The 25,760-nt window shown below is 45.3% G+C and overlaps 1 protein-coding gene across 7 annotated transcripts in view; it reads right to left on the reverse strand.

Annotated features, from left to right (window-relative positions):
* fam219b (family with sequence similarity 219 member B) overlaps positions 1-25,760 on the reverse strand; it is a 142,109-nt gene that overhangs the window by 112,383 nt on the left and 3,966 nt on the right. For 3 of the 7 annotated variants that reach the window (XR_008726271.1, XM_055662940.1, XM_055662939.1), the window contains exons 2-5: positions 23,662-23,761; positions 18,459-18,549; positions 16,798-16,875; positions 15,495-15,549 (exon numbers count right to left, since the gene is read on the reverse strand). Coding sequence is in view for 5 of the 7 variants with exons in the window: in XM_055662940.1 (XP_055518915.1) it covers positions 15,495-15,549; positions 16,798-16,875; positions 18,459-18,549; positions 23,662-23,761 (324 nt within the window). In the remaining 2 variants the exon portion in view is untranslated. Of the gene's footprint in view, positions 1-6,501; positions 11,852-15,494; positions 15,550-16,797; positions 16,876-18,458; positions 18,550-23,661; positions 23,762-25,760 lie in introns of those variants that run through there. The other 4 variants (XM_055662936.1, XM_055662941.1, XR_008726270.1 and 1 more) reach the window with 3 other exon arrangements.

The following is a 25,760-nucleotide window of genomic DNA, read 5'->3' on the forward strand; positions in this document are numbered from 1 at the left end:
AGAGTGAGGGCAAAGGAGAGGAAGCAGAGCACAGAATGTGGTTCTCAGCCCTATATTCTGCACTCAGTGGGACAGGCAGCACCTCTGGAGAGAAGGAATGGGTGACGTTTCGGGTCGAGAACCTTCTTCAGTCAGGGGGAAAAGGAAACGAGACACACAGACGGGGATGTAGAGAGACAAGGAACAAATGAATGAAAAATATGCAACAAAAAAAAAAAATTATCATAATTATTTTTTGCATACATTTCATTCATTTGTCCTATATCACTCTACAGACCTGTCTATGTCTCTTGTTTCCATCGTAGGCTGTTTGCTAGGTGAGAATATTCGTGCTTAAGAGGGAACTGCAGATGCTGGAGAATCGAAGGTTACACAAAAAAGCTGGAGAAACTCAGCGGGTGCAGCAGCATCTATGGAGCGAAGGAAATAGGCAACGTTTCGGGCCGAAACCCTTCTTCAGACCAGAGAATATTCGTGCGACTGAGTTTTAAGTCGTCCAAGGGAAATATGTGGTGCCGTTCCTCGATGCTGTACCTCTAAACTAAACTAAACTAATTTAGAACAAAGTTACAGTGCTGTCTTTGCACGCTCTGATCACTCTGAGCAGTCCTGGTGCGTTCTCTGTGTACCCGGCACAGTTGCAGATGCTGCTGAGGCAGGTGGAAGATACAGAGATGCGCAAACAACCCCTTGACTAATGAGATGCCTTTACTGGGATGAGCGGTGATTTGTATCGGAATGATTCATTCAATTGGCATCCTTAAACACACACTGGGCTTGGAAGCTTACAATATCAGCTCATCTGCCTGGTGTCGGACTCCAATTCATTTTTACATTAGAGGCAGCGCATGTGCTATGACAATGGTATCCATCTTATTCATTACAGGAAAAACACTACACAGACGATACACCCTTGTAGATAGACACAAAATAACTCAGCGGGTCAGGCGGCATCGCTGGATAATGTTTCAGGTCACGTTTTGGGTTGAGACCCTTCTTCAGACCCGTAACGTTACCTACTCCTTTTCTCCAGAGATGCTGCCTGACCTGCTAGCTCAAATGCATGGAAACAAATAGCTGGAGTAACCCAGCGGGTCAGTCAGCATCTCCGGAGAAAATAAATAGGTGATGTTTAGGGTCAAAACCCTTCTTGTCTCGACCCAAAACGTCACCTGCTATGCCTACTTTTTTCACACAGAGAGTGGTGAATTTCTGGAACTCTCTGCCACAGAGGGTAGTTGAGGCCAGTTCATTGGCTATATTTAAGAGGGAGTTAGATGTGGCCCTTGTGGCTAAGGGGATCAGGGGGTATGGAGAGAAGGCAGGTACGGAATACTGAGTTGGATGATCAGCCATGATCATATTGAATGGCGGTGCAGGCTCGAAGGGCCGAATGGCCTACTCCTGCACCTAATTTCTATGTTTCTATGTTTCTATGTTTCTCTCCAGAGATGCTGCCTGTCCCGCTGAGTTACTGAGTCTATCTTCGGTTTAAACCAGCATCTGCAGTTCCTTCCTACAAACTTGTGGTATGCATAACGCATTTCAGATTGGTTTTGGGGAATGTATTCTCCACCATCAGGTCTGCACTTGGTTAATCCATTTATTGGCGTCACTGAGGTCTGTGAGGGTGGAGTGCATCGTTACCCACCAGTGGGGCAGCACGGTGGCGCAGCGGTAACGATGCTGCCTCGCCGCGCCGAGAGACCCGAGTTCGATCCTGACATAGGTGCGAATATGGAGTTTGTATGTTCGTTCTCCCTGTGACCGTGTGGGTTTTCTCTGGGTGCTCCGGTTTTCTCACACACCCCAAAGACACGTACCGTAGATTTGCAGGTTAATTGGCTTCGGTAAAATTGTAAATTGTTCCCAGTGTGTCGGACAGTGTGAGAGGGGAAAGGTTTGAGTCCGAAGAAGGGTCTCAACCCGAAACATCCTTCTGGGGTACGGGGTTCTGATTGGGGATGATCAGCCACGATCACATTGAATGGCGGTGCTGGCTCAAAGGGCCAAATGGCCTACTCCTGCACCTATTGTCTATTGTCTATTGTCATCTCTCCAGAGAAGCTGTCTGGCCTTGGTTCTTGGTTTATTGGTCCTCTAAAATATTCCAAATGGAATTTAAACTGGAGGTGGTGAAGGGAGGGCTTAAGCCAGAAAGGGTTATTGGGAAGAAAGAGCTACTTTAAATTTAGTTGCATCTGGTTGGGTAACTATAGTTACTCTGAGCTTTCTGTGTCTATCTAACGTTTAATAGGAACCTGAGAACCAATTTATTTCCACACAGAATGTCTTTTTTTGACATTAACCCTAATGGGTATATGAACCGAGCTGCCAGAGGAAGTCATTGCAACTTCAAATAGCATGAACACAATAATCCCTAAAATTTGAAGGCAACCAAAGTGAACACTAGAGGGCCTCAACGCTACACACTTCAGATGTTCATTTTCCAATTCAAAAGTTAGAAAAGCTTGGAAGTGTTATAATGAGATTGTAATTCTTAAAGAACGAGGTAAGTAAGCAATCCTTACTTAGCTGCAGCCCCCAATTGCCGCCCATTTTGCGACATGGTATATGGACACGCTGATCTGTTCTGTATTCATGCCTACTATGTTCTGATGTGCCTTCTACTCAGCGGCTGTGGAAAGCATCTTGTCCGGGAATATTACCATCTGGTTTGGGAATTGCTCTGCCCAGGACAAGAAGGCTCTGCAGAGAGTCGTGCGTTCGGCCGAACGCACTATGGGAACTTCACTCGCCCCCCCTGCAGTAACTATACATCAGGAGGTGCAACTCCAGAGCCAATAAAATCATGGGAGACCCCTTCCACCCCTGCAACGGACTGTTCCAGCTGCTGCGGTCAGGCAAACGCCTCCGTTGCCATGCTGTGAGAACGGAGAGGTTGAGAAGGAGTTTCTTCCCAGAGGCCATTCGGACTGTAAACTCCTATCTCACCAGCGACTGACTCTACCACTCTACTGCTTTTATTTAAATTGCTGTTTTTTTCCCTTTTTCCTTCCGACCACAATATTTAATATGTAAAAGAATATCTGATTCTGTTCCATTCTGTTTGTAGTTTGTTTGGTTGTTGGTTTGTCTTTTTACACAAAGTCCGCGAGCATCGCCACTTTTCATTTCACTGCACAACTCGTATGTGTATGTGGCGACGCGACTCGACTCGACTTAAAGCAAAGCAAGAATTTCATCGTCCTATCAGGGATACATGACAACAAACTCTTGAACTCAATTGAAAGATAGAGCATGGAAACATGCCCTTCGGCCCATTGAGTCCGTTCACACTAGACCCCACTTTCTCATCCACTCCCTACACACTGGGGGCAATTTACCCCCGGCGGCCAGTCATGCTACAAAACCGACACGTCTTTGGGGATGTGGGAGGAAACCGGAGCACCAGGAGAAACCCACATGGTCTCAGTGAGAATGTACAAGCTCTGTAGTCGGGATCGAACCTGGATCCCTGGTGCTGTGAGGCAGCAGCTCTACCGGTGGGCCACACCGTTTGCGTATGTTTAGATACTTAAATCGGGTTGTTACTTTAGTTTAGACAAAAATGCTGGAGAAACTCAGCGGGTGAGGCAGCATCTATGGAGTGAAGGAAATAGGCAACGTTTCGGGTCGAAACCCGTAAGGAAATAGGCAACGTTTCGGGTCGAAACCCGGAAGGGTTTCGTCCCGAAACGTTGCCTATTTCCTTCGCTCCATAGATGCTGCCTCACCCGCTGAGTTTCCCCAACATTTTTGTCTGCCTTCGATTTTCCAGCATCTGCAGTTCCTTCTTAAACGGTTACTTTAATTTATTCAGTTTAGTTTAGAGATACAGCGCTGAAACGGGCCCTTCGGTCCACCAGGACCAGCGCGGAGGCAACTCATATCGTAATAACTTTGTAATGGCCAAAGCTCACAACCCAATCCTCTGCCCATTTATTACATATCACTGCGCGCTAATTTTAAACAAGTATTTAAGTTATTAGCTCGCATGTGAAAATAGCGCAGAGGAATGTGGCATGTGTTTTAAACATCGGCTTGCAACTTAATATTGCCTCACAGCTCCAGTGATGGGCTCGATCTTGACCTGGGCTGGGGGGGGGCTGTCTGTGTGGAGTTTGCACCAGAACAAGGGGTCATAGTTTAAGGATAAAGGGGGAAATCTTTTAGGACCGAGATGAGGAAAACTTTTTTCACACAGAGAGTGGTGAATCTCTGGAATTCTCTGCCGCAGAAGGTAGTTGAGGCCACAGTTCATTGGCTATATTTAAGAGGGAGTTAGATGTGGCCCTTGTGGCTAAAGGGATCAGGGGGTATGGAGAGAAGGCAGGGACGGGATACAGAGTTGGATGATCAGCCATGATCATATTGAATGGCGGTGCAGGCTCGAAGGGCCGAATGGCCTCTACTCCTGCACCTATTGTTTATGTTTCTATGCACGTTCTCCCTGCGACTGCGCGTCTATCCTGCGGGTTTGTAGGTTAATTGGCCTCTGTAAATTGCCCCATATAACCATATAACAAATACAGCACGGAAACAGGCCATCTCGGCCCTTCTAGTCCGTGGCGAACACTTACTCTCCCCTAGTCCCATCTACCTGCACTCAGACCATAACCCTTCATTCCTTTCCCGTCCATATACCTATCCAATTTATTTTTAAATGATAAAATCAAACCTGCCTCCACCACTTCCACTGGAAGCTCATTCCACACAGCTACCACTCTCTGAGTAAAGAAGTTCCCCCTCACGTTACCCCTAAACTTTTGTCCCTTAATTCTCAAATCATTTCCTCTTGTTTGAATCTTCCCCGGGTGTGTGGGGACTGGATGAGAAATTTGGATAGCGCAGAACTGTTGCGAACTGGTGATTGATGGCCAGTGTGGACTTGGGGGGCTGAAGGGCCTGTTCCCATGCTGTATCTCTGAACTAAACAAAATGCCTTTATCCCAGTGGGAACAGATGGTTCCGTTGTTAGTCTGTATCTTTCATTTCCCTTTCCCAGCTCTGTCTGAAGAAGAGCCTCGACCCGAAACGTCACCTATTCCTTTTCTCCAGAGATGCTGCCTGACCCGCTGAGTTCCTCCAGCATTTTGTGTGTCTATAATACAGCACAGGAGGAGACCCTGCAGCCCATGATAAATTGGAAGCGTTTATTTGACTGTGAAATCTTACCTTGATTAGTTGGTGGCCTTTGAATTAGAAAGAAGCATCCCGGCTTCAAACAGTTTAACTTGCCGTTTCCAATAAAGAATGGTTATGAATTCATTCTGCTGCCATCTGGTGGGCACATTCGTAAAAAAAACAGCCTTTCATAAATTTGGGGAGAATGAGGAGCGGTGAATGGGGGTGGGAGTTGGATGTGGTGAGTTGGACAGGAGTTTTCGAGCAAGGTCATATGTGATAGGAGAAGAATTAGGCCATTCGGCCCATCAAGTCTCCTCCGCCATTCAATCATGGCTGATCTATCTCTCCCTCTCAACCCCATTCTCCTGACTTCTCCCCACAACACCTGAACTAAACAAGAATCTACCTATCTCAGCTAAACATCGCGGAAACAGGCCCTTCAGCCCACGCCGGCCTGTGATCCCTGCACACTAACACTATCCTACACACAGGCACCAGGGACTTTTTAATTCTCCTTCCCATACCTTCCTGTCCTCGGTCTCCTCCATTGTCAGAATGAGGCTAAACGCAAATAGGAGGACCAGCATCTCATATTTTGCTTGGGCAGCTTACACCCCAGTGGTATGAATATTGATTTCTCTCACTTCATGCAGCCCTGGCATTCCCTCTCTCTCTCTATATCCCTCCCCCACCCAAGTCACACTAGCTTCTCATTTTTACCCTACAAACAACTAACAACGGCCTGTGTCGTTTATCATCGTTACCTTTTTGCATATCTCTCATTCATTGTTCTTCACCTCTCCGCATCATCGTCTATATCTCTCGTTTCCCCGATCCCCAACCAGTCTGAAGCAGGGTCTCGACCCAAAACGTCGCCCATTCCTTCTCTCCAGAGATGCTGCCTGTCCATCTGAGTTACTCCAGCATTTTGTGTCTAATCTTTATGGTTTGTTAACTCAACCCAAACTACACAAGGTGCAGGAGTAACTTGGGCAATAAATCGTCACCTTTCTGATTTTATACTGCACGCTCAAAGTAATCCACAAAGTCATAACTTTGATATGAAGGAATAGATGACGTTTTGGGTCGAGACCCTTCTTCAGACTGAAGTTCCCTCCTCAAACCGTTCCATCTCTACTGATCAGTCTGAAGAAGGGTCTCGACCCGAAACGTTGCCTATTCTTGGTTTCTTGGTCCTCCAAAATATTCCAACTGGAATTTAAACTGGAGGTGGTATTCCTTCTCCATAGATGCTGTCTCACCCGCTGAGTTTCTCCAGCATTTTTGTCTACCTTTGATTTTTCCAGCATCTGCAGTTCTTTCTTAAATTCTCATATGGAGCGTTACTTTAATGAAGACAGAACAGGATGAAATCCTTCAAAGCATTCTTTATTTAACTCTGCCATACCAATAACATACAAAAAATAAATGCAATTTAATAAAATGTAGTTAAGTCCATGTATTGCACAGACATAATATTTAGTCCTTTATGCTTTGCAAGCATTTGCCTATACGGTGAAACTTCAAATGTTTCAGAAACCATATGGCAGAGTGCATTTTTGCAATTCATTCGAGCTACTAGAGAACACAACACACAGTTATCACATTCAATGTTCTTAAATATATCCACATCAATGTTCACAGAGATATCTGGTTGAACTAGTCTAGAGATTTTAAACTTCTATGTATACAAAATCTTGCTTGGTCTCCCTTTTGTGTCTTTGACCCTGACTGCTTCTTCAAAGGGCAACATGGGAATGAAAAGTTTAAGAAGGAACTGCACATGCTCGAAAATCGAAGGTAGACAAAAATGCTGGAGGAACTCAGCAGGAGAGGCAGCATCTATGGAGCGAAGGAAATAGGCTGCCTAGGATCTCGACCCAAAACGTTGCCTATTTCCTTCGCTCCATAGATGCTGCCCCACCTGCTGAGTTTCTCCAGCATTTTTGTCTACCTGGGAATGAAAAGAGACACTTTTCTGCTGGAGTAACTCAGCGGGTCGGGCAGCATCTCTGGAGAACGTGGATAGGCGACATTTTAGGAACCCTTCTTCAGACCCATCCCAAAACTTTGCCTGTCCCTGTCCTCTAGAGATACCTTCTGACCCATTGAGTTACTCCAGCTCTATTTTTTTTATGTAAACTAGCATCTGCAGTTCCTCATGTCTTCAAGAACATGACAATGCCTTTTTATCTTAAGACTGTATCTTAGCAATCGCTCACATTGCAGTAAATGCCAGCATTGCAAATTATGAACCGGCCTCATTTCCAAAATCGAATCCAGCAAAATGCATGTTTCTCTTACTCCCATCTCTCTCCCCCTAAAAAAATGCCTTATAGAAATTTTGGAACGGGCTGTGACCTTGGTCACCACACAGCATTGGTAGCAATGAACCGATGATCAGGGACACACTAGTCTAATTGAAGGCATCCTTTCTACCTCAAGATGACAAGCATATTTACCTAACTGGAAACTGGCACCAGTTCTAATCTCTCGATCACCCCTCTTCTCGTTAACTCACCTCCCATCTTTCTCAGGAAATGTATCCCAAAAATACGACTGCACCTTATTTTAGTGTGTCAAGCACTCTGAACCTAAGGGCTTGAACAGACTGCTGGTATAATCAGAGTGCTACACATCTTGTCCTTGCATTCTCCACTAGATGTGGTACAAATTCCACCAAGTGCTAAATAAATCGAGCTGCTAAAAGCAACTGTGTTTGAAGTGCAAGGCACTGTTCTGTGCAAATAGTTCGCAGTCAACCTGTGCAAAAAGCAAATGCTCAAAGCTTGGGGAACACATGTGCCGAATCCTTAACGCATTTTTAATGGGTTAGGGTGCAAGACGTTTAGAGATTTCCGCATTTACTGCCCGAGCGGAATTGCAGGACGGGATCATACAGGCAAGTTCCAAAGGACGATTTAATTGACAAAATAACTGCACTACATCCATGGAAATGACCGCCATTGTAAATAGGGATTAATTGTCTTTACATATTGGTCACCCCTCCTCAATTAACATCACGATCTTTTCATGATTCGCATAACTTGCGTTCTATAAGTACATTCAATGATTCAGTACAGTAAACCGCATTTCAGCTTGCAGTATTCTCTGTAATAAGTAAAGTGGAAGCACAACAGCTGTGAGCAAAGTAAAGATTCTCCTGTCATTAAATATCGATGAACAACACAAACATGGCTTTTGGCCCTCAGCTTTTTTTTTTTACTTGACCTATAAGGAGATAAAACTAGGAGCCAGAGTCAAGCTCTGCGACCCATCGTATACGGGTTGCCACAATGACCCACTCCTTATGCACACACACAAGGCAGAAAACACAATACAGGACTTCCAATATCACTCACTGCAGCGCTTTGATGAAAGGAGAAGCGGAATTTAGTTTAGTTTAGAGATAGTGCGGAAACAGGACCTTTTGTCCACAACGACCAGCGATCCCTGCACATCAACACGACCCCACACACAGACACACACACACACTAGGGACAATTTACACTTATACCAAGCCAATTAACCTACAAACCTGTATGCCTTCGGAATGCGCGAGGAAACCGGAGCACCCGGGAAAACCCACGCGGTCACGGGGAGAACGTACAAACTCCACACAGACAGCATCCGCAGTCAGGATTGAACCCGGGTCTCCGGCGCTGTAAGGCAGCAACTCTACCGCTGCGCCACCGTGATACCCAAAAAGTATTTTTCGGTGCTGGTGTTAACAAAATACAATTTTGGTGATGGAAAAGTCAAACTAAAGTAAACTTCATACAGATGTGTTTGGAAGTGTCAGGAATTTTGAGCTACATTGGGAATTTCTCACTGATAATTTTCGATGGGTTGTCGACTCTACGCCATCTATACTTCTGCCTCAACCAGTAACAGGAGAGGAGCAGAGAAGGCTCCCTTCAACATTCAACAGCTGCCAGAGCCGGCAGTTTTCAGTTACTGAAGATAGACACAAAACGCTGGAGTACCTCAGCAGGTCAGGCACAAGGAGTAGGTGACGTTTCGGGTCGAGACACTTCTTCAGACCCGACACGTCATTCATTCCTTCTCTCCAGAGATGCTGCCTGACCCGCTGAGTTGCTCCAGCATTTTGTGTCTATCTTAGGTGTAAACCAGCATTTGAGTTCCTTCTTTCATATTAAGCATTCAGTTAACACCCATCTGAATTCATCAGTCAATGTTCCAGTCGAGGTACCAGTTAGAACTAAGTGTCAAAACTGGAATGAATCAATTAACCATGCAGTTAAAACAAAGCTCATACTCCAATTCCAATATTTCAGACTTATTTCTACATTAGACATGGTTTTGAGAAAATTCACATGAAAGAATTGCAGATGCTGGTTTAAACCGAAGATAGAAACAAAATGCTGGGGTAACTCAGCGGGACAGGCAGCATCTCTGTATAGAAGGAATGGGTGACATTTCAGGTCGAGACCCTTTTTCAGACTGAAGAGTGTCACCCATTCCTTCTATCCAGAGATGCCGCCTGTCCCGCTGTTACTCCAGCATTTTGTGTCTACCTTTTTGAGAACATTCTCCAGTCCAAATTCTCCAATCAAGAAAATTCCAGACGAGGCAGTTCTCTGTGAGTTAACGATTCTCCAGAATAATTTACAGTGCAGGAATCACTTTACTCGCTGTATGTACTCTTCCCAATATAGATCGAAGCAACTGAACTGTGCAAAGATGAGGGCTAAGCAATTCTTCAGAGGGTTATTTGATGGAGTCATTAACCTACTCATCTTAAAAACTTCCTATCAAAACGGGCCACAAATGATCGCACATAAAATGCATCCATTATTCAGACCTTAGTGTCCACCGTAAACCCGCAGAGTAATTAGTGACTGCGAGATGTGCGATTATTTTACACCCCCCCCACCTCACAGTTTAACACTCAATAGTAAAACGATAATTAACAGGATGCCAAGATGTCTTGCCCACACCGTGCAAGAAGACGGAATGTTGGTGATATCTATATAAGATCATTGGAAGTTTTAAAAAAAAGTTAGTGTTCCAACTGCGTTTAGTTTAGAGAGAATCAGTGTAGAAATTTGGGTCAAAATCCTACACACTAGGGGCAATTTACAGAATCAAGAGACAAGCAGTATTGTTGCACTGTGTTGTTGATATGAAGATTACTGTGTGAGAACGAGCCCATGTTTTCCGCAGGAACACTTACATAAGTCAGTGTAAACATTTGAATCAAGCATCTGCTGTGATGAGGATCAGTGCATCAGGTAGCACTAGCTTCAAACTAAGCAAAACAGATATCCACATGCTCAATATACCCTTGCAGGTTCATTTAGGTGGCAACATGTTGTAAAAGCTGATGAGCTCCCAACTACCTCACTCATTGCAACTGACACCGTGTGCACACAATTTTTTAACCAAGTTTGAAGACATCACATACATTGAGTACAAAATAGTTTAGTTTAGAGATACAACCCTGGCAGCGAGTGTCTTTGAAAACTCATGTCACCGTCATTCCTCAGTAGAAACCTCTCACTTCAAGACACCTTCAAGACAACACCTTTACAAGCTGGAACTTATTGATTTGGGGGCTGTGGACATTCTTCCACTGTGCAAATAATTGTAAAGAACCCACTTACAGGGTCTCCAAGAAGACAGTTTAAACATTATGTTATAGACATGATTATGGATACTACATTTGGTACCAGAGTCATTCGTAATTCTGGTCATTCCTGTGTACGGTCCCTCCGACAATATCCAAAAGCTGATTCGTACGAGTTATATCTTTAGAGTGGCAATAATAAATGTCGCGTGAGTAAAAGCAAACACAGATTTAAGCTGCTTGCATTTAGAGTTCAATATAGCACTCCTATTACTGCCCATAGACCATAAATAGTCAATAGGTTGGAGTTAGTTTTCATTTCCCACCAAACTTCCGTCTTGTTCAGGTAATCCTTGCGTCGAGGTTTCGCCTGGTGACAACCAGGACTTCAGTCTTCACAATCCTCCATTGTCAAGTCTCCCATTAAATTCGGTCTTTGCGTACGGGATGAAACAGTGCAATCCATAAACAGTCTGTACAAAATCTTTTTTTTTTTGTTGTTGTTGTCCCAGTAAGAGCTGCCGTGTGCAGAATGCGGTGGGTGAACATCTTAGGTTAATGCACAGACATGCACCCTCTGATAACACAAAATCAATCACTTACCCCCAATATTTTGGATCTGTTTCTAATAATATCTTTCAGTTTGAACCAGTGACCAACTCCAGCAATGCTGGATCATCGGCGTTCATATGGCAGCACATCCTGGAGAAATGTACTTACACACATCCGGACACTCAAACAGATACGAACAGACCACATCAATTAATGGGACATGGATGATATACCCAGGTGATAAAGGGGTGAGCAATTACATTCCACACATCAGGTTGTTAAAATTGGACTCGTATATGCAAATATACTTTCCCTGTTCAAAATATATAGATATTCACACAGTCAGGTCTGCAGTGCCTTAGAAAACACAATCGCCCCCAAATTAGCGTCTCCTCCGAGATGGTGCGGGAGGGGCTGTCATTACTGCACAGTACAAGAGCTTTCCGCCTGGCAACAGGCACAGACTGTAGAGGTAAGAGGCTTTGGGGGAATCAGGTCAAGATCTTCATCGTCTGGGATTTCATCCAGGTGGTAGCCGTCTTTCAGGAGCTGACGATTCAAGTCCTGATTCACTTGCTGCTGAAAGAAAAAGGGGCGCCTTTTTTTTTCTCTCCCCCCTGCCAAGCAAGACAATCCCACGCTCAAACTGCACAGCACTCCTCTTATTATTTGGCTCCCACCAAGTAATAAGACAGAGATGGGCACACAAAGTGTTGGAGCAACTCAGCGGGTCGGGCAGCATCTCTGGAGAACATGGATAGGAGACGTTTCTGGTCGGGACCCTTCTTCAAAAAGCAGTCGGCTCAAGTGATGCTGTCTGACCCGGTGAGTTACTCCAGCACTTGGTATCGATCATTGGTACAAAGCAGCATCTGCAGTTCCTCCTTATTACATTATTAAACGGTTAGCCAGACGAGAATCTGAAGGGCCAACAAGCTAATTACAGAACAAATATAAGATAGACACAAAAAGCTGGAGTAGCTCAGCGGGACAGGCAGCATCTGGATGAAGATGTGGTAAATTGGATTAGTAAGTATGCAGATGATACTAAGATAGGTGGTGTTGTGGATAATGAAGTAGATTTTCAAAGTCTGCAGAGAGATTTAGGCCATTTGGAAGAATGGGCTGAAAGATGGCAGATGGAGTTTAAAGCTGATAAGTGTGAGGTGCTACATCTTGGCAGGACAAATCAAAATAGGACGTACATGGTAAATGGTAGCGAATTGAGGAATGCAGTTGAACAGAGGGATCTAGGAATAACTGTGCATAGTTCCCTGAAGGTGGAATCTCATGTAGATAGGGTGGTAAAGAAAGCTTTTGGTATGCTAGCTTTTATAAATCAGAGCATTGAGTATAGAAGTTGGGATGTAATGTTAAAATTGTACAAGGCATTGGTGAGACCAATTCTGGTGTACAATTTTGGTCGCCCAATTACAGGAAGGATGTCAACAAAATAGAGAGAGTACAGAGGAGATTTACTAGAATGTTGCGTGGGTTTCAGCAACTAAGTTACAGAGAAAGGTTGAATAAATTAGGTCTTTATTCTCTGGAGCACAGGTTAAGGGGGGACTTGATAGAGGTCTTTAAAATGATGAGAGGGTATAGACAGAGTTGATGTGGACAAGCTATTCCCATTGAGAGTAGGGAAGATTCAAACAAGAGGACATGACTTCAGAATTAAGGGACAGAAGTTTAGGGGTAACATGAGGGGGAACTTCTTTACTCAGAGTGGTAGCTGTGTGGAATGAGCTTGCAGTGGAAGTGGTGGAGGCAGGTTCGGTTTTATCATTTAAAAATAAATTGGATAGCTCTATGGATGGGAAAGGAATGGAGGGTTATGGTCTGAGTGCAGGTAGATGGGACTAGGGGAAAAAAATTGTTCGGCACGGACTTGTAGGGCCGAGATGGCCTGTTTCCGTGCTGTAATTGTTATATGGTTATATCTCTGGAGAGAAGGAATGGGTGACGTTTCGGGACACCCGAAACGTCACCCATTCCTTCTCTCCAGAGATGCTGCCCGTCCCGCTGAGCTACTCCAGCTTTTTGTGTCCATCTTCGGTTTAAACCATCATCTGCCACTCTTCCCTGAACATAACAAATAGACTGCTGTGAAGGAGCCACCAAGTGTTTTAATTCCACATAGAAAACTCTAATTTGTCTCCATGTCAGTCTAATTTGTGTCCAATGATTAGAATCTAATGAAGCCCGCTCTGCAGCCCTGCAAGAGATCGGATGGGCCAAATGGCCTTCTGCGCAGCAAGCAAGCAAGCATCAAAATATACAAAGGACAAGCGATACACATACAAGCCAGGCAACTGACGCATTCCAATTTTGCTACATGCAGAAACAGGGTTGATATCTTTACTCGCTGGTCTCTCAATATGTAACCACCAATGCCCAAGGCCTGGAACTTTCATTGAAGTCGCTGCTGAGTGCCCCCCACCCCCATGAACCGTCTCCCTCGGATGGTCACGTCGCACTGACTGTTTTACTGTTCTTTGTATAAATCATGTTTCTCGGGGCATCTAAATCTAAATGTTATTAGTTGTTTAAGTTATGACATGGGATGGAAGCTGCATACCAAACCTTGTTGCACATATGTGCAATGACAATAAATTATATTATTATTCACCCAAAAACCATTATGCTGATGTTTTACTTTCTTGACACAGGATCTGGTTATTGTGGAACTCTTGGAAGGACGCAGTTACTCACTGTCTCCAAACATTAAGTCCCAGCCCTTTATTCCAGGGGGTATAATATATTTCATGGCATCTCCAGTCAAGAAAGATTGGGCTCAGAACCAAGGGCGATATGATGACCAGCTCATTAGGCAAACGTCAGCATGTCTTGTGCAGGAAGGGACTGCAGATGCCGATTTAAACCAAGGATGGACACAAAAAGCTGGAGTAACTCAGCGGGACAGGCAGCATCTCTGGAGAGAAGGAATGGGTGACGTTTCGGGTCGAGACCCTTCTTCAGATCCTTCGTCAAAATATCTGAACTGCAATATCGGAAGTGGTTGAGAACAGGGTTTGGAAAACACTAAAAGTCACTTCTGAAACCCTGTAGGACACGTGACCACTGGGGAGTGGATCTCACTATGAATGTCCACTTTAGAACTGAGACAAAGTACAGAAGCCAAAGGAATGGCTTCATAGATAAAGGATATATGGGAAAAGACTGAGAATTTCTGTTTAGACCTATTTATACAAGTGGCGCAGCGGTAGAGTTGCTGCCTTGCAGCGCCAGAGACCTGGGTCCGATCCTGCTACGGGTGCTGTCTGTACGGAGTTTGGACGTTCTTCCCGTGACCTGCGTGGGTTATCTCCAGTTTCCTCCCACACTCCAAAGACGCATCGGTTTTTAGGTTAATTGGCTTCAGTAAAAATTACAAATTGTCCCTAGTGTGTGTAGATATGTTTAGTGTGCGGGGATCACTGGTCGGTACGGACTCGACGGGCCGAAGGGCCTGTTTCCGCACTGAATCTTTAAACTAAACCCAAGCCAAATTTTATCAAAACAACAAAATTAGCCAAACAAAGAGAAAGTATGATTCATGCTTAGCAAAACAACGGAGACACCACAACCACACTGGCTGAAAGAACAGTAGCAGAATGAATATAAAAAGCTGGAGTAACTCAGCGGGACAGGCAGCATCTCTGGAGAGAAGGAATGGGTGACGTTTCGGATCGAGACGTCTGAAGAAGGGTCTCGACCCTAAACGTCACCCCTTCCTTCTCTCCAGAGATGCTGCCTGTCCCGCTGAGTTACTCTAGCTTGTTGTGTCCATCTTCGGTTTAAACCAGCATCAGCAGTTAATTTCCTGCACAGTAGCAGAATTAACCACTGCTTTCATAGAGAAGTAGAGATAAAGGGGAACAAACTGCGGGGTGGCAGATGGCAAGAGCAGGGAAAGTAAAAGCTCAGATAGATACAAATTGCTGGAGAAACTCAGCGGGACAGGCAGCATCTCTGGAGAGAAGGAATGGGGGCAGTGTCAGACTGAAGAAGGGACTGAACCCGAAATATCAACCATTCCTTCTCTCCAGAGATGCTGCCTGTCACGTTGAGTTGCTCCAGCTTTTTGTGTTTATCGGCGATTTAAACCGGTATCTGCCGTTCTTTCCTGAACAAAACGCTCACACTGGCCCATTGACCAAATCATGGCTTCTTTCAATGAGACATGCATTTTATGATGCCTCTGCTTCATTCAGCTCACCTCTGCAGAAGAATAGCCCGATGATGAATAATACTTGGATTCAAACTCGCCCTCACTGGAAAACAACACAAAGAAACCAGTTTGTGATGCATGTGATTAAACCACAAGAAGTAACATTTCACAGAAGCTTACTCGATATATAACTTCCCGTAACATAACATTTTAAACAGCAAAAAATGGAACTTGCAAAAATCAATTTCTCTGTGTTGGTTTATAAATAATCGGGGCAGAATTAGGCCATTCGGCCCATCAATTCTACTCCGCCATTCAAACATGGCTGATCTAACTCTCCCTCCTAACCCCATTCTCCTGCCATCTCCCCATAACCCCTGACACCCATACTAATCAAGACTTCTGCTGTAGAAATATCCGTTGACCTGGCCTCCATAGCCTTTTGTGTGGCAACTAATTCCACAGATTCGCTTCAGTCTGGCTAAAGAAATTCCTCCTCATCTCCTTCCTAAACACAATATATACTGGAGTAACTCAGCGGGTCAAGCAGCATCTCTGGGGGAAATGCTTAGGTGATGTTTCGGGTCAGGATGTTTGCTCGAGCACGAGAGGAGTGATGGGAAGCCCACTGATACCCAGCTTGATGCTGCTACTGTGATCAAACCATCAGCAGACTTAAACACGCAGAGGTGACAGCGTTTTCCTTGTGAAGGCTTTCAAAACCAATGTGAACCATCATCGATGGAACAGTAGTCACTGAAGCAATCATGTCTTCGTGAGGCAGCAGAGGTGGTAGTCAGTGCCATGATGCACGACACTACTTCAGTACATATCTTTTCCATGCCACGAGTTTGGAATCACAACCAACATTTTACAAACCCAATGACTATGTGCCACTCCACCACCAAATTCTAAATTACTGCTTCATCTATCCAATCTTCCCCATTTGTCTGTGGCACAGGGGCGAGCGGTAGAGTTGCTGCCTTACAGCGCCAGAGACCTGGGTTCGATCCTGACTACGGGTGCTGTCTGTACGAAGTTTGTACGTTCTCCCCGTGACCTGCGTGGGTTTTCTCCGGGTGCGCCAGTGGCCTCTCACACTCCAAAGGCCTACAGGTGTGTATGTTAATTGGCTTTAGCAAAATTGTAAATTGTCCCTAGTAGATAGCGTTATTGTGCGAGGATCGCCGGTCGGCGCGGACTCGGTGGGCCAAAGGGCAAGTTTCCACGCTGGATCTCCAAACTAAGCTATTTCATTCTCAATGTATGTAATAGCTTCAAAGTGAGTAAATCTTAATAAAATATTGCGTGCACTCTTAAAACCCATCCATGATTAGACGCTAACCCTCACCTGTCTGACTCCAAGGAAACTAACGATTCATCCGGGTTTTGTTTCAAGGCAGAGTATCCTTTATTGAATTTTACTAGCCTGTAAATGAAAGAAAAGGAACAAAGACATAATGGGTAAAACAAACTAAATGTTATTAAAACCAGCACCTCCCCTGTTGACTTATTTGAGTCTTTTACTTGAATTTGCTCAATTGTGAGTTAAGAGACATGAGCGTTTTGTCACATGTACTGAAACAGAGCAATGGAATTCTTGTGGGGAAACAAGGAAGCGCAGATGCTGGTTACACGAAAGGACACAAAATGCTGGAATAACTCAGCGGGAACAAGGAAACTGGAGTACCCGGAGAAAACCCACACAGGTCACGGGAAGAACGTAATTACGAGTTCATTCCAAGAGCTCTCCAGCGTTAAAAAAAATCAAACTCGTGGTAAGCACGGAGAATGAACATAGCGGGTACGTCGGAGCTCGGAAAAGTCTCTTAGCAGCTCGTAACACTAACGGCAGGTACTCAGGAAGACTCGCTAACAGCAGGCAAGCATGATGAAAAATGTCCACAAGAGCCCCGAGTACCGACAAGTGGCCATTACTGTAAATCTCCGAGTTCGAATCAGGGCAAACTCGGGAGAACTCTTGGAATGAACTTGCACAGTGGGACAGGGGTTCAACGCTGCCAAATAGCAAATAACCAATAATCAGTACTAGTCCAAATGACTTGGAACATGATGCTGAAAGAGAAAAATATGTCCTTCAATCCAATTTGAAGATTTGTAGGTTAATTTTCCTCTGTAAATAGCTTCTTGTGTGTCGAAGAGACTGGAGATGCTGGTGTAAACTGAAGATATAGACACAAAAAAACTGGAGTAACTCAGCATGTCAAGCAAGAAAAGGAATAGGTGACATTTTGTGTCTCGAGAGATGCCGTCTGACCCGCTGAGTTACTCCAGCTTTTCGTGTCTACCTTGTGTGTAGGTGGACTATTTTCGTTGGTCTATTGTCTAACAGGTGTAAATGGATGATCGATGGTCGACATGGACTTGGTGAGCCGAGGAGCCTGTTGTATCGGCCAAATAATGGCACAAGGGAGATGATCATGTACGGTATGAAGGAAGGAAACGAGACAACAGGATGAGCGAGAACACCAAAGATATTAATATATCCCTGCAGCTACTTCAGACTACAAGATTTTACCGCATAGAGTATGCTGGTGTATTGGGTCAACAGAGTCAAGACCACAATTAGATGAGGAGGCATGGGGGTAGGGTAAGTGGGGAGCATTGGGCAACTTGTTTTGCTGAAGTGCCTCCTCTAATACTGTCTAACAATTTCAGAACCGACCAGACTTGCCTGCAATTGCGGCAGGCTTAGTGTTCAGGGAGGAACTGCAGATGCTGCTTCACACCGAAGATAGACACAAATTGCTGGAGTAACTCAGCGGGACAGGCAGCACCTCTGGAGAGAAGGAATGGATGACGTTTCGGGTTGAGACCCGTCTTTCTGAAGGCTGAGATACTGAGTCGCCCTGTGATGCAATGCTTTCTACCAAATGCTTTCTTTCTGATGGAGAAGATAATTTTCATTCCCATTAAATTGATTTCCTAAAATATCGCTCCTCTGAGTCACAGTAGCTTAAGGGCGTGTTGGAACAGAGGAAGATGACTAACCTTTTAGTTCCAGACTTGGGCTGCTGTAAGACTGGACCTCCAGCCATTGCTTTCTTCTTGAGAACCCTCTTGGCCAATTCTCGATGCTTCTCTGCAAAAGGGAAAGGCAAGACAAAATTTAACTCGGACAGTGAGTGGCACAGTGGTGTAGCTGGTGGAGCTGCTGCCGCACAGCGCCAGAGACCCAGGTTCGCACCTTCCGTGGGGAATTTGCACGTCCTCCCTGTGACTACATTTCAGTTGAGTTTTGTTTATTGTCACGTGTGCCAAGGTACAGTGAAAATCGTTTGTTCGGCGAAAAGACAACACACGATGACAATCACAGTGGACAGCTCGGAGTAGAGATTTTAAAAGCGGAGCTGGGAAACATGGGTTTCGTCCGGGTCCTCCCGCATCCCAAATATCTCACCTATCTGTGATAAATGTCAATACCTAGAAGCCAACTTAACTCGTGCCTTGGTAAATTGCATTAAAATTAAAAAATTTTGGGTGGATATTTTAAAAATTATTTCTGAAGTTGTTAATATCCAATTGGATCCCGATCCAAAATTAATAATATTAGGAATATCAGAACAAAGTATAAAACCTACATCAAATCAAAGAAATGTTCTTGATTACAGTATAATTACTGGGGGGAAAACAAATACTAAGATTTTGGAAAAATCCAACAACCCCCCACAAATAAAATGTGGATTAAAGAAATGTCTGAGACCTTACATTAGGAAAAAAATAGATTTGTCTTAATTGACAAACCTTCTAACTTGCACAGAAGCAAAGGTAGACAAAAAAAAGCTGGAGAAACTCAGCGGGGGAGGCAGCATCTATGGAGAGAAGGAATAATATGGAGCAAAGGCATCTATGGGGCAGAAACAAATGTCAATGAGCTATAACCTTTCCTGCTGCTGAGATTTTCAAGAGTGATGTTTCGGGTCAACTACCTTCTACAGAATAGTCTGAAGAAGGGTCTCGGTCCGAAACGTTGCCTAATCCTTTTCTCCAGAGATGCTGTCTGACCCGCTGAGTTACTCCAGCATTTTGTGGCTATCTTCGGTTTAAACCAGCATCTGCAGTTCCATCCTACACATAGGCAATCAAGTCAAGTCAAGTTAAGTTAGCTCGAGTGAATAATCTTACTTCGCCAAAGGGTGCTGAGTTACTCCAGCTTTTTCTGTCTGTCCAGGTTAAACCAGCATCTGCAGTTCCTTCCTACGTAAACCAAGGAACTATAGAAGGGTTTACGCTTGTGCAGTGCATGTGTTCAATCAATGATCTCTCACCTCCAGTAATGAAGGAAATAATTCCTTTTGAAGTTTCAAGACAGATTTCCAATTGCCGCAATATGTTTTCTTTTGTTGGTTTGCTCTCTTTTATTGGACAGTTTAATCACCAAAGTTTCCTCTCAGATTAATTGCCCCAAAGCCGATGCTGTTGATCTTTTTCAAACAAATGCATTTGAACAACTAGTAAAGCCAGCAATTCATCACCACACAACAACTTGAGAATCTGATCTAGAGTGCAATCTTTTCATTCTTAAATTGCAGCTTTTGGCACAAATTTACTTCTCAGCGCACGCTGGGAAAGCAATATAGTCTACGCTGAGAAAGAGCGGACTTAAGCAGAGACGCAAGGAACTGCAGATGCTGGAATCTCACGTAGAACACAGTCTAAACATTTCCACTCGGATACTTGCACCGATGACCGAGTTATGTAGAAATCTGACTTTTCCTTGTGCAAGAAAAATTGTGAAACAATGCTTGTATTCAGATTTGGTAAAGTCATGCCACCTCACAACCCCAAAACCACTACGAAGGACAACTGTAACAATATTACCTCAAGTCCCAAGGACCGGGAGAGGAGCCAGTTTAAGCTGTTATTTTAACAGGGAACAGAACAATGATTCATAATTAAAATATGAGGATGAAGTTCTGAGACCATAATAACAAATCTCACTTGATAATTTGAGTTACTCACAGGGCCAATTTGTACTTTGCATTTGGCAAGCTTTCCTCATCACTATAGGGATTAGAATTAAAAAAGAGACTAGACCAAGGAGGACCCGTTGTGTCCCCTCAACACGCGGTTGGGGGGGGGGGGGGCCTGCAGCGTCACACACACACTAACCACTCCCCAAACACACTGGGGAGGGAGGGTGGGGATGGAGAGGGAGGGGAGCGGAAGGAGATGGAGGAGGGGGAAATGGAGGGGGGGGGGGGGGGGGGGGGGGGGGGGGGAGGGAGGTGGTGGAGAAGTTTAAGAGCCAATTTAGCAGATGAAGGGGGTGAAAGATTGCAACCTTCACGTGGTCCGCCCTGTTTCGACGAATGCAAGCAACCCGGCGTGCACAATTAAATAAGATCAAACAGAACAAGTTGTCGTACAACTTTAGGCTGTGCACGCCACACACAAGAAGACGGTAGGAAGTGTACCGACAGTGACTCCTTTGTGATGTTATCACTGACATTTTGTACTTTTACAATGGGAAGCTCAGCTTTATCAGTTGCGTCAGTTTATAAGTATTGGTCGTGTAGGAAGGAACTACAGATGCTGGTTTACGCCAAAGAGAGACACAAAATGCTGGAGTAACTCAGCGGGACAGGCAGCATCTCTGGAGGGAAGGAATGGTTGACGTTTCAGGTCGAGACCTTTCTTTAGACTCGAGCCGAAACGTCACCCATTCCTTCCCTCCAGAGATGCTGCCGCCTGTCCCCGCTGAGTTACTCCAGCATTTTGTGTCTATCTTCACGGTTGTATTTAGTGTTTACACAGAGAGATAATACATCAAGGCAGTAACTGCCCCACCCCTAACGTTGACATAATGGAGGTGGAGTGCTTCACAGCTAAGATTGCAGAATCCCACAACCATACAAGGAAACAGACGGCAGACAGAAACACCAGCGCGCAGATGGCAACCAGAATAATGAATGAGCTTGCCGACTCCACTGGCTCAGGGGCTGAATCGCTCAGCAGAAGCGAACCAGGAACAAAAAGTCACAACGCATCCCCCCCCCAATCACACACTCTCCCGGTTTGAGGACATACAATTCCTGCAATGGTACATGGTCAAAGTCCCAGAAGTCCTTACCAAAGTACTCCCCATTCTTTTACCCCCACATACCCCCTCTCCCCAAAATACTCGCATTAACTCCCCCTCCCACACTGACCTTTCTGCCCTGAGCCTCCTCCCCATTCGGAGTGAGGCCCAACGCAAATTGGAGGAGCAGCACCTCATATTTCGCTTGGGCAGCTCACACCCCAGCGGTATGAACATTGACTTCTCTAACTTCCATGCTTTCCCTCTCTCTCTGTCCCTTCCCCACCCCAGTTCTCCGACTGGTTTCACTGTCCTGCTGTTTGATTTTACTGATCGTACACCACCACATCACCTCCCCCCCAGCGCTAACAATGAACCATTCTACATTTCCTTAGCATTGTCTGCTTTGATCTGTCATTTTCACACCTCGCCCTTCCACTGACTCTCAGTCTGTAGAAGGGTCCCGACCCGAAAACATCAATCATTCCTTCTCGCTAGAGATGCTGCCTGTCTCGCTGAGTTATTCCAGCATCTTGTGTCTATAGTTGGTGTAAACCAGCATTTCCTTGTGTTTAAGAAGGAACTGGAGATGCTGGAAATTCGAAGGTAGACGAAAATGCTGGAGAAACTCAGCAGGGTGCAGCAGCATCTATGGATCGAAGGAAACAGGCAACGTTTCGGGTCGAAACCCTTCTGGGTTTCGACCCGAAACGTTGCCTATTTCCTTCAGGGTTTCGGCCCGAAACGTTGCCTATTTCCTTCGCTCCATAGATGCTGCTGCACTCGCGGAGTTTCTCCTGCATTTTCGACTACCATCTGTAGTTCCGTCCTCTGCAACGTACCTACACACTCAGGGCTGATGCAGTTTGGAGCAGCTCAAGCGACTCCTCATGTCAGCATAACACACCTGAACACATCACACACCTGCAGGCATTCAAAGAGCAAATTGAAATGACAGATTTGGACTTCTGCAGAACCAACTATTAAAGAGCATCAGTGTAGAGATCCAGCATAGAATAGGCACTTGAGCCCAGAATGCAGGCTGACCACCAATCGCCGGTTCACACTAGATCATTATCCTACTTTCTCATCCACTCCCGACAACACCAAGGGCAATTTACAGAGTGCCAATAAACCTTAACCCCTGCATGTCTTTGGGATGTGGGAGGAGACCGGAGCACCTGGAGGAAACTTGTGCGTTCACAGAGAGAATGCGCAAACTCGTAGAAGCATAGACAATAGGTGCGGGAGTAGAGGCCATTCGGCCCTTCGAGCCAGCACAGCCATTCAATATGATTATGGCTGATCAACCAGAATCAGTACCCTGTTTCTGCTTTCTCCCCATATCCCTTGATTCCGTTAGCCCCAAGAGCTATATCTAACTCTCTCTTGAATACACCCAGTGAATACAGACAGCAGGTAAGGCAGGTAACCCGGGTCTTATTGACCTGAGGCCGGTTACGCAGCAGCTCTGCCGCTGCACCACTGTGCCGCTTGAGAGCTTTCAAGCTTTCGTATCATCTGCCCAATCGAGGGGGGAGCAACTGGGGTGAAAGTGGTCTTTCATGTTACATCTGGGCTCATCTCTTCTAAACCACAAGTCATGAAAGAGCTAAAAATTCTCCGAGGTTCTGACTCCTGTCAGCCAACTAGCCCACACTCCACAATTATATAATTCACAGCTGAAAAGCATCAAGGCTTACAATGGGCAAGTGCCCCGTGCTGCGGGTTGGGTGAATCAATAAACCTATTCATTTGGGTGATGGAGCATGTTGGTACCATCAAGCCTCATGCATTAGGAATGACCGCAGGCCCAGAAGACTGGAATGTAGCCAACCTTTGAAATAAGATATTGACACTAAATGCTGGAGTAACTCAGCCAGTCAAACAGCATCTCTGGAGGAAAAGAGGGGGCGACGTTTCGGGTCGAGACCCTTCTTCAGACCGAGAGTCAGGGGAAAGGAAAACGAGAGATATAGAGACAGTGATGTGGAACAAATGAATGAAAGATATGCCAAAAAATGAAATAAGATCTTGGATTCAGACAAGATAACACGTGCGAGTGTGCACTATCAGGTTACCATTGCTACCTGCAGCCTGTGAGATTATACAGCTTATGTAGTGTCCGGAGTGCCTGTACTGCCTCACTTGATCAGCTAGCTTGTCACTCACGTAATTTGAGATGTATTGATGAAGTTCTGGTGCTGGTCGGCAGTTTCTTCTTCTCATTCATCTTGAAGGCAGTCTCATTCTTCCAGCTTTTGTTGTAGCCCTTGAAACGGAACAAATAATGGGGGATGAGAAAACACTAGTTACAATCCAAGTCACCTCCCTCTAAAAGACCGCCCTGCCTGGCGAATCTGTTCCTATCATCTAACAGACTGATCTGAGCGCAATCCAAGTCTAGAACTTGGGAGGTCATGTTGCAGTTGTATAAGATGTTGGTGAGGTGGCATTTGGAGGACCGTGTTCAGTTCTGGGCACCATGTTATAGGAAAGTTGACAACAAGCTGGCAAGAATACAGAGAAGATTTACGACGATGTTGCCAGGACTAGAGGGTCTGAGCTACAGGGAGAGGGTGAGCAGGCTGGGACTCTATTCCTTGGAGTGCAGGAGGATGAGGGGTGATCTTATAGAGGTGTACAAAATCATGAGAGGAATAGATCGGGTCGATGCACAATCTCTTGCCCAGAGTAGGTAAATCGAGGACATTGGTTTAAGGTGAAGGGGAACAGATTTAATAGGAATCTGAGGGGTAGCTTTTTCACACAATGGGTGGTGGATGTATGGACCAAGCTGACAGGCGAGGTAGTTGAGGCTGGGACTATCCCAATGTTTAAGAAACAGTTAAGACAGGTACATGGATAGGACAGTTTTGGAGGGATATGGGCCAAATGTGGGCAGGTGGGACGAGATTAGCTGGGTCACCGTTGGCCTGTGGTGGCAAGTTGGGCCGAAGGGCCTGTTTCCACGCTGTATCACTCGATGACTATAACCTCAGCTCCACCTTCATGTCAATCCCCAAAATTTCCATCCTGTCCTTGTCATAAACCCATCCACCTCAGCCTTAAAGATATTCAAAAAGTGCTTCTGCTCCATTTACGAAGAGAGTTTCATAGAGTTAGTGCTGGATGTGGAAAAAAGAACAATCCCATTGTCTTAAATGAGTGGTCTCTTATTTTAAACCATGATCCCTAGGCCTGGATTCTCTCTCAAGAGGCCATCATCTCCGCATCTACTGAGTTACTGACCGGGTAACTCATGCTGGGTGTAAAGAGATTCAGGTTCATGGAAGGCATATTGCTCAGAATGCTGTTTGAACAAAGAGCAAGTGAACTAGGGAAATGTTAAACCCCACAATCGAGAGCTGTGAGGTTGCCTCATTCTTGTTGCAATATTAGACTTTAGAGATAGAGCGCGGAAACAGGCCCTTCGGCCCACCGGGTCCATGCTGACCAGCTGTCACCCCCATACACTAACACTATCCTGCAGACTAGGGACAATTTACAATTTTTTCCCCCAAGACAATTAACCTACCAACTGGTACGTGGGTGTGGGTGGAAACCAGAGAAAACCCACGCAGGTCACGAGGAGAACGTGCAAACTCCGTACAGGCAGCACCCGTAGTCAGGATCGAACCGGGGTCTCTGGCGCTGCAAGGCAGCAACTCTACTACTGCACCACCTCGACCTTCTATTAGAAATTCTCCATCGTAGCCATTCAAATCCAAGGAGGCTTTCTTCAAAAGCAGCTGCATTTGGTTCTACACCCTGGCACCCTTCCAGGCAACCAAGCAATTGCTTTTCATATTTAACACAACTTTTCACAACCATGAGTCAATGTACCTCTCAGCACCCCAACTTGCCAACTGGAATGTCAACAACTATCAAAACAAAACAGCCGCATAAAACCTGAGACACAAGGAACTGCGGATGCTGGAATCTTATGCAAAACACAATTACTGGAGGAACTCAGCAAGTCAGGCAGCATCTGTAGAAGGAAGTGGGCAGACGCCCCATTTTGGGCAGGGCCCTTCTTCAGTCTGATTGTAGTAAGTGGTGGTGGGGGGGAAGAGGTGGTACAAAGTCAAACGAGTGATAGGTGGAGATAAATCAGTGGGTCAAGCAGCATCTCTGGAGAACGTGGACATGTGATGTTTCGGGTCAGGACCCTTCTTCAGACTGATTAAGCTTCGGGGGAGAAAGCTGGAAGAGAGGTAATGGTGGGACAAATCCCAGCAAGTGATAGGTGGATGCAGGCAAGGAAGGGG

Source organism: Leucoraja erinacea, chromosome 36 (genome assembly GCF_028641065.1).
Source record: "Leucoraja erinacea ecotype New England chromosome 36, Leri_hhj_1, whole genome shotgun sequence".
Classification (NCBI taxonomy): domain Eukaryota; kingdom Metazoa; phylum Chordata; class Chondrichthyes; order Rajiformes; family Rajidae; genus Leucoraja; species Leucoraja erinaceus.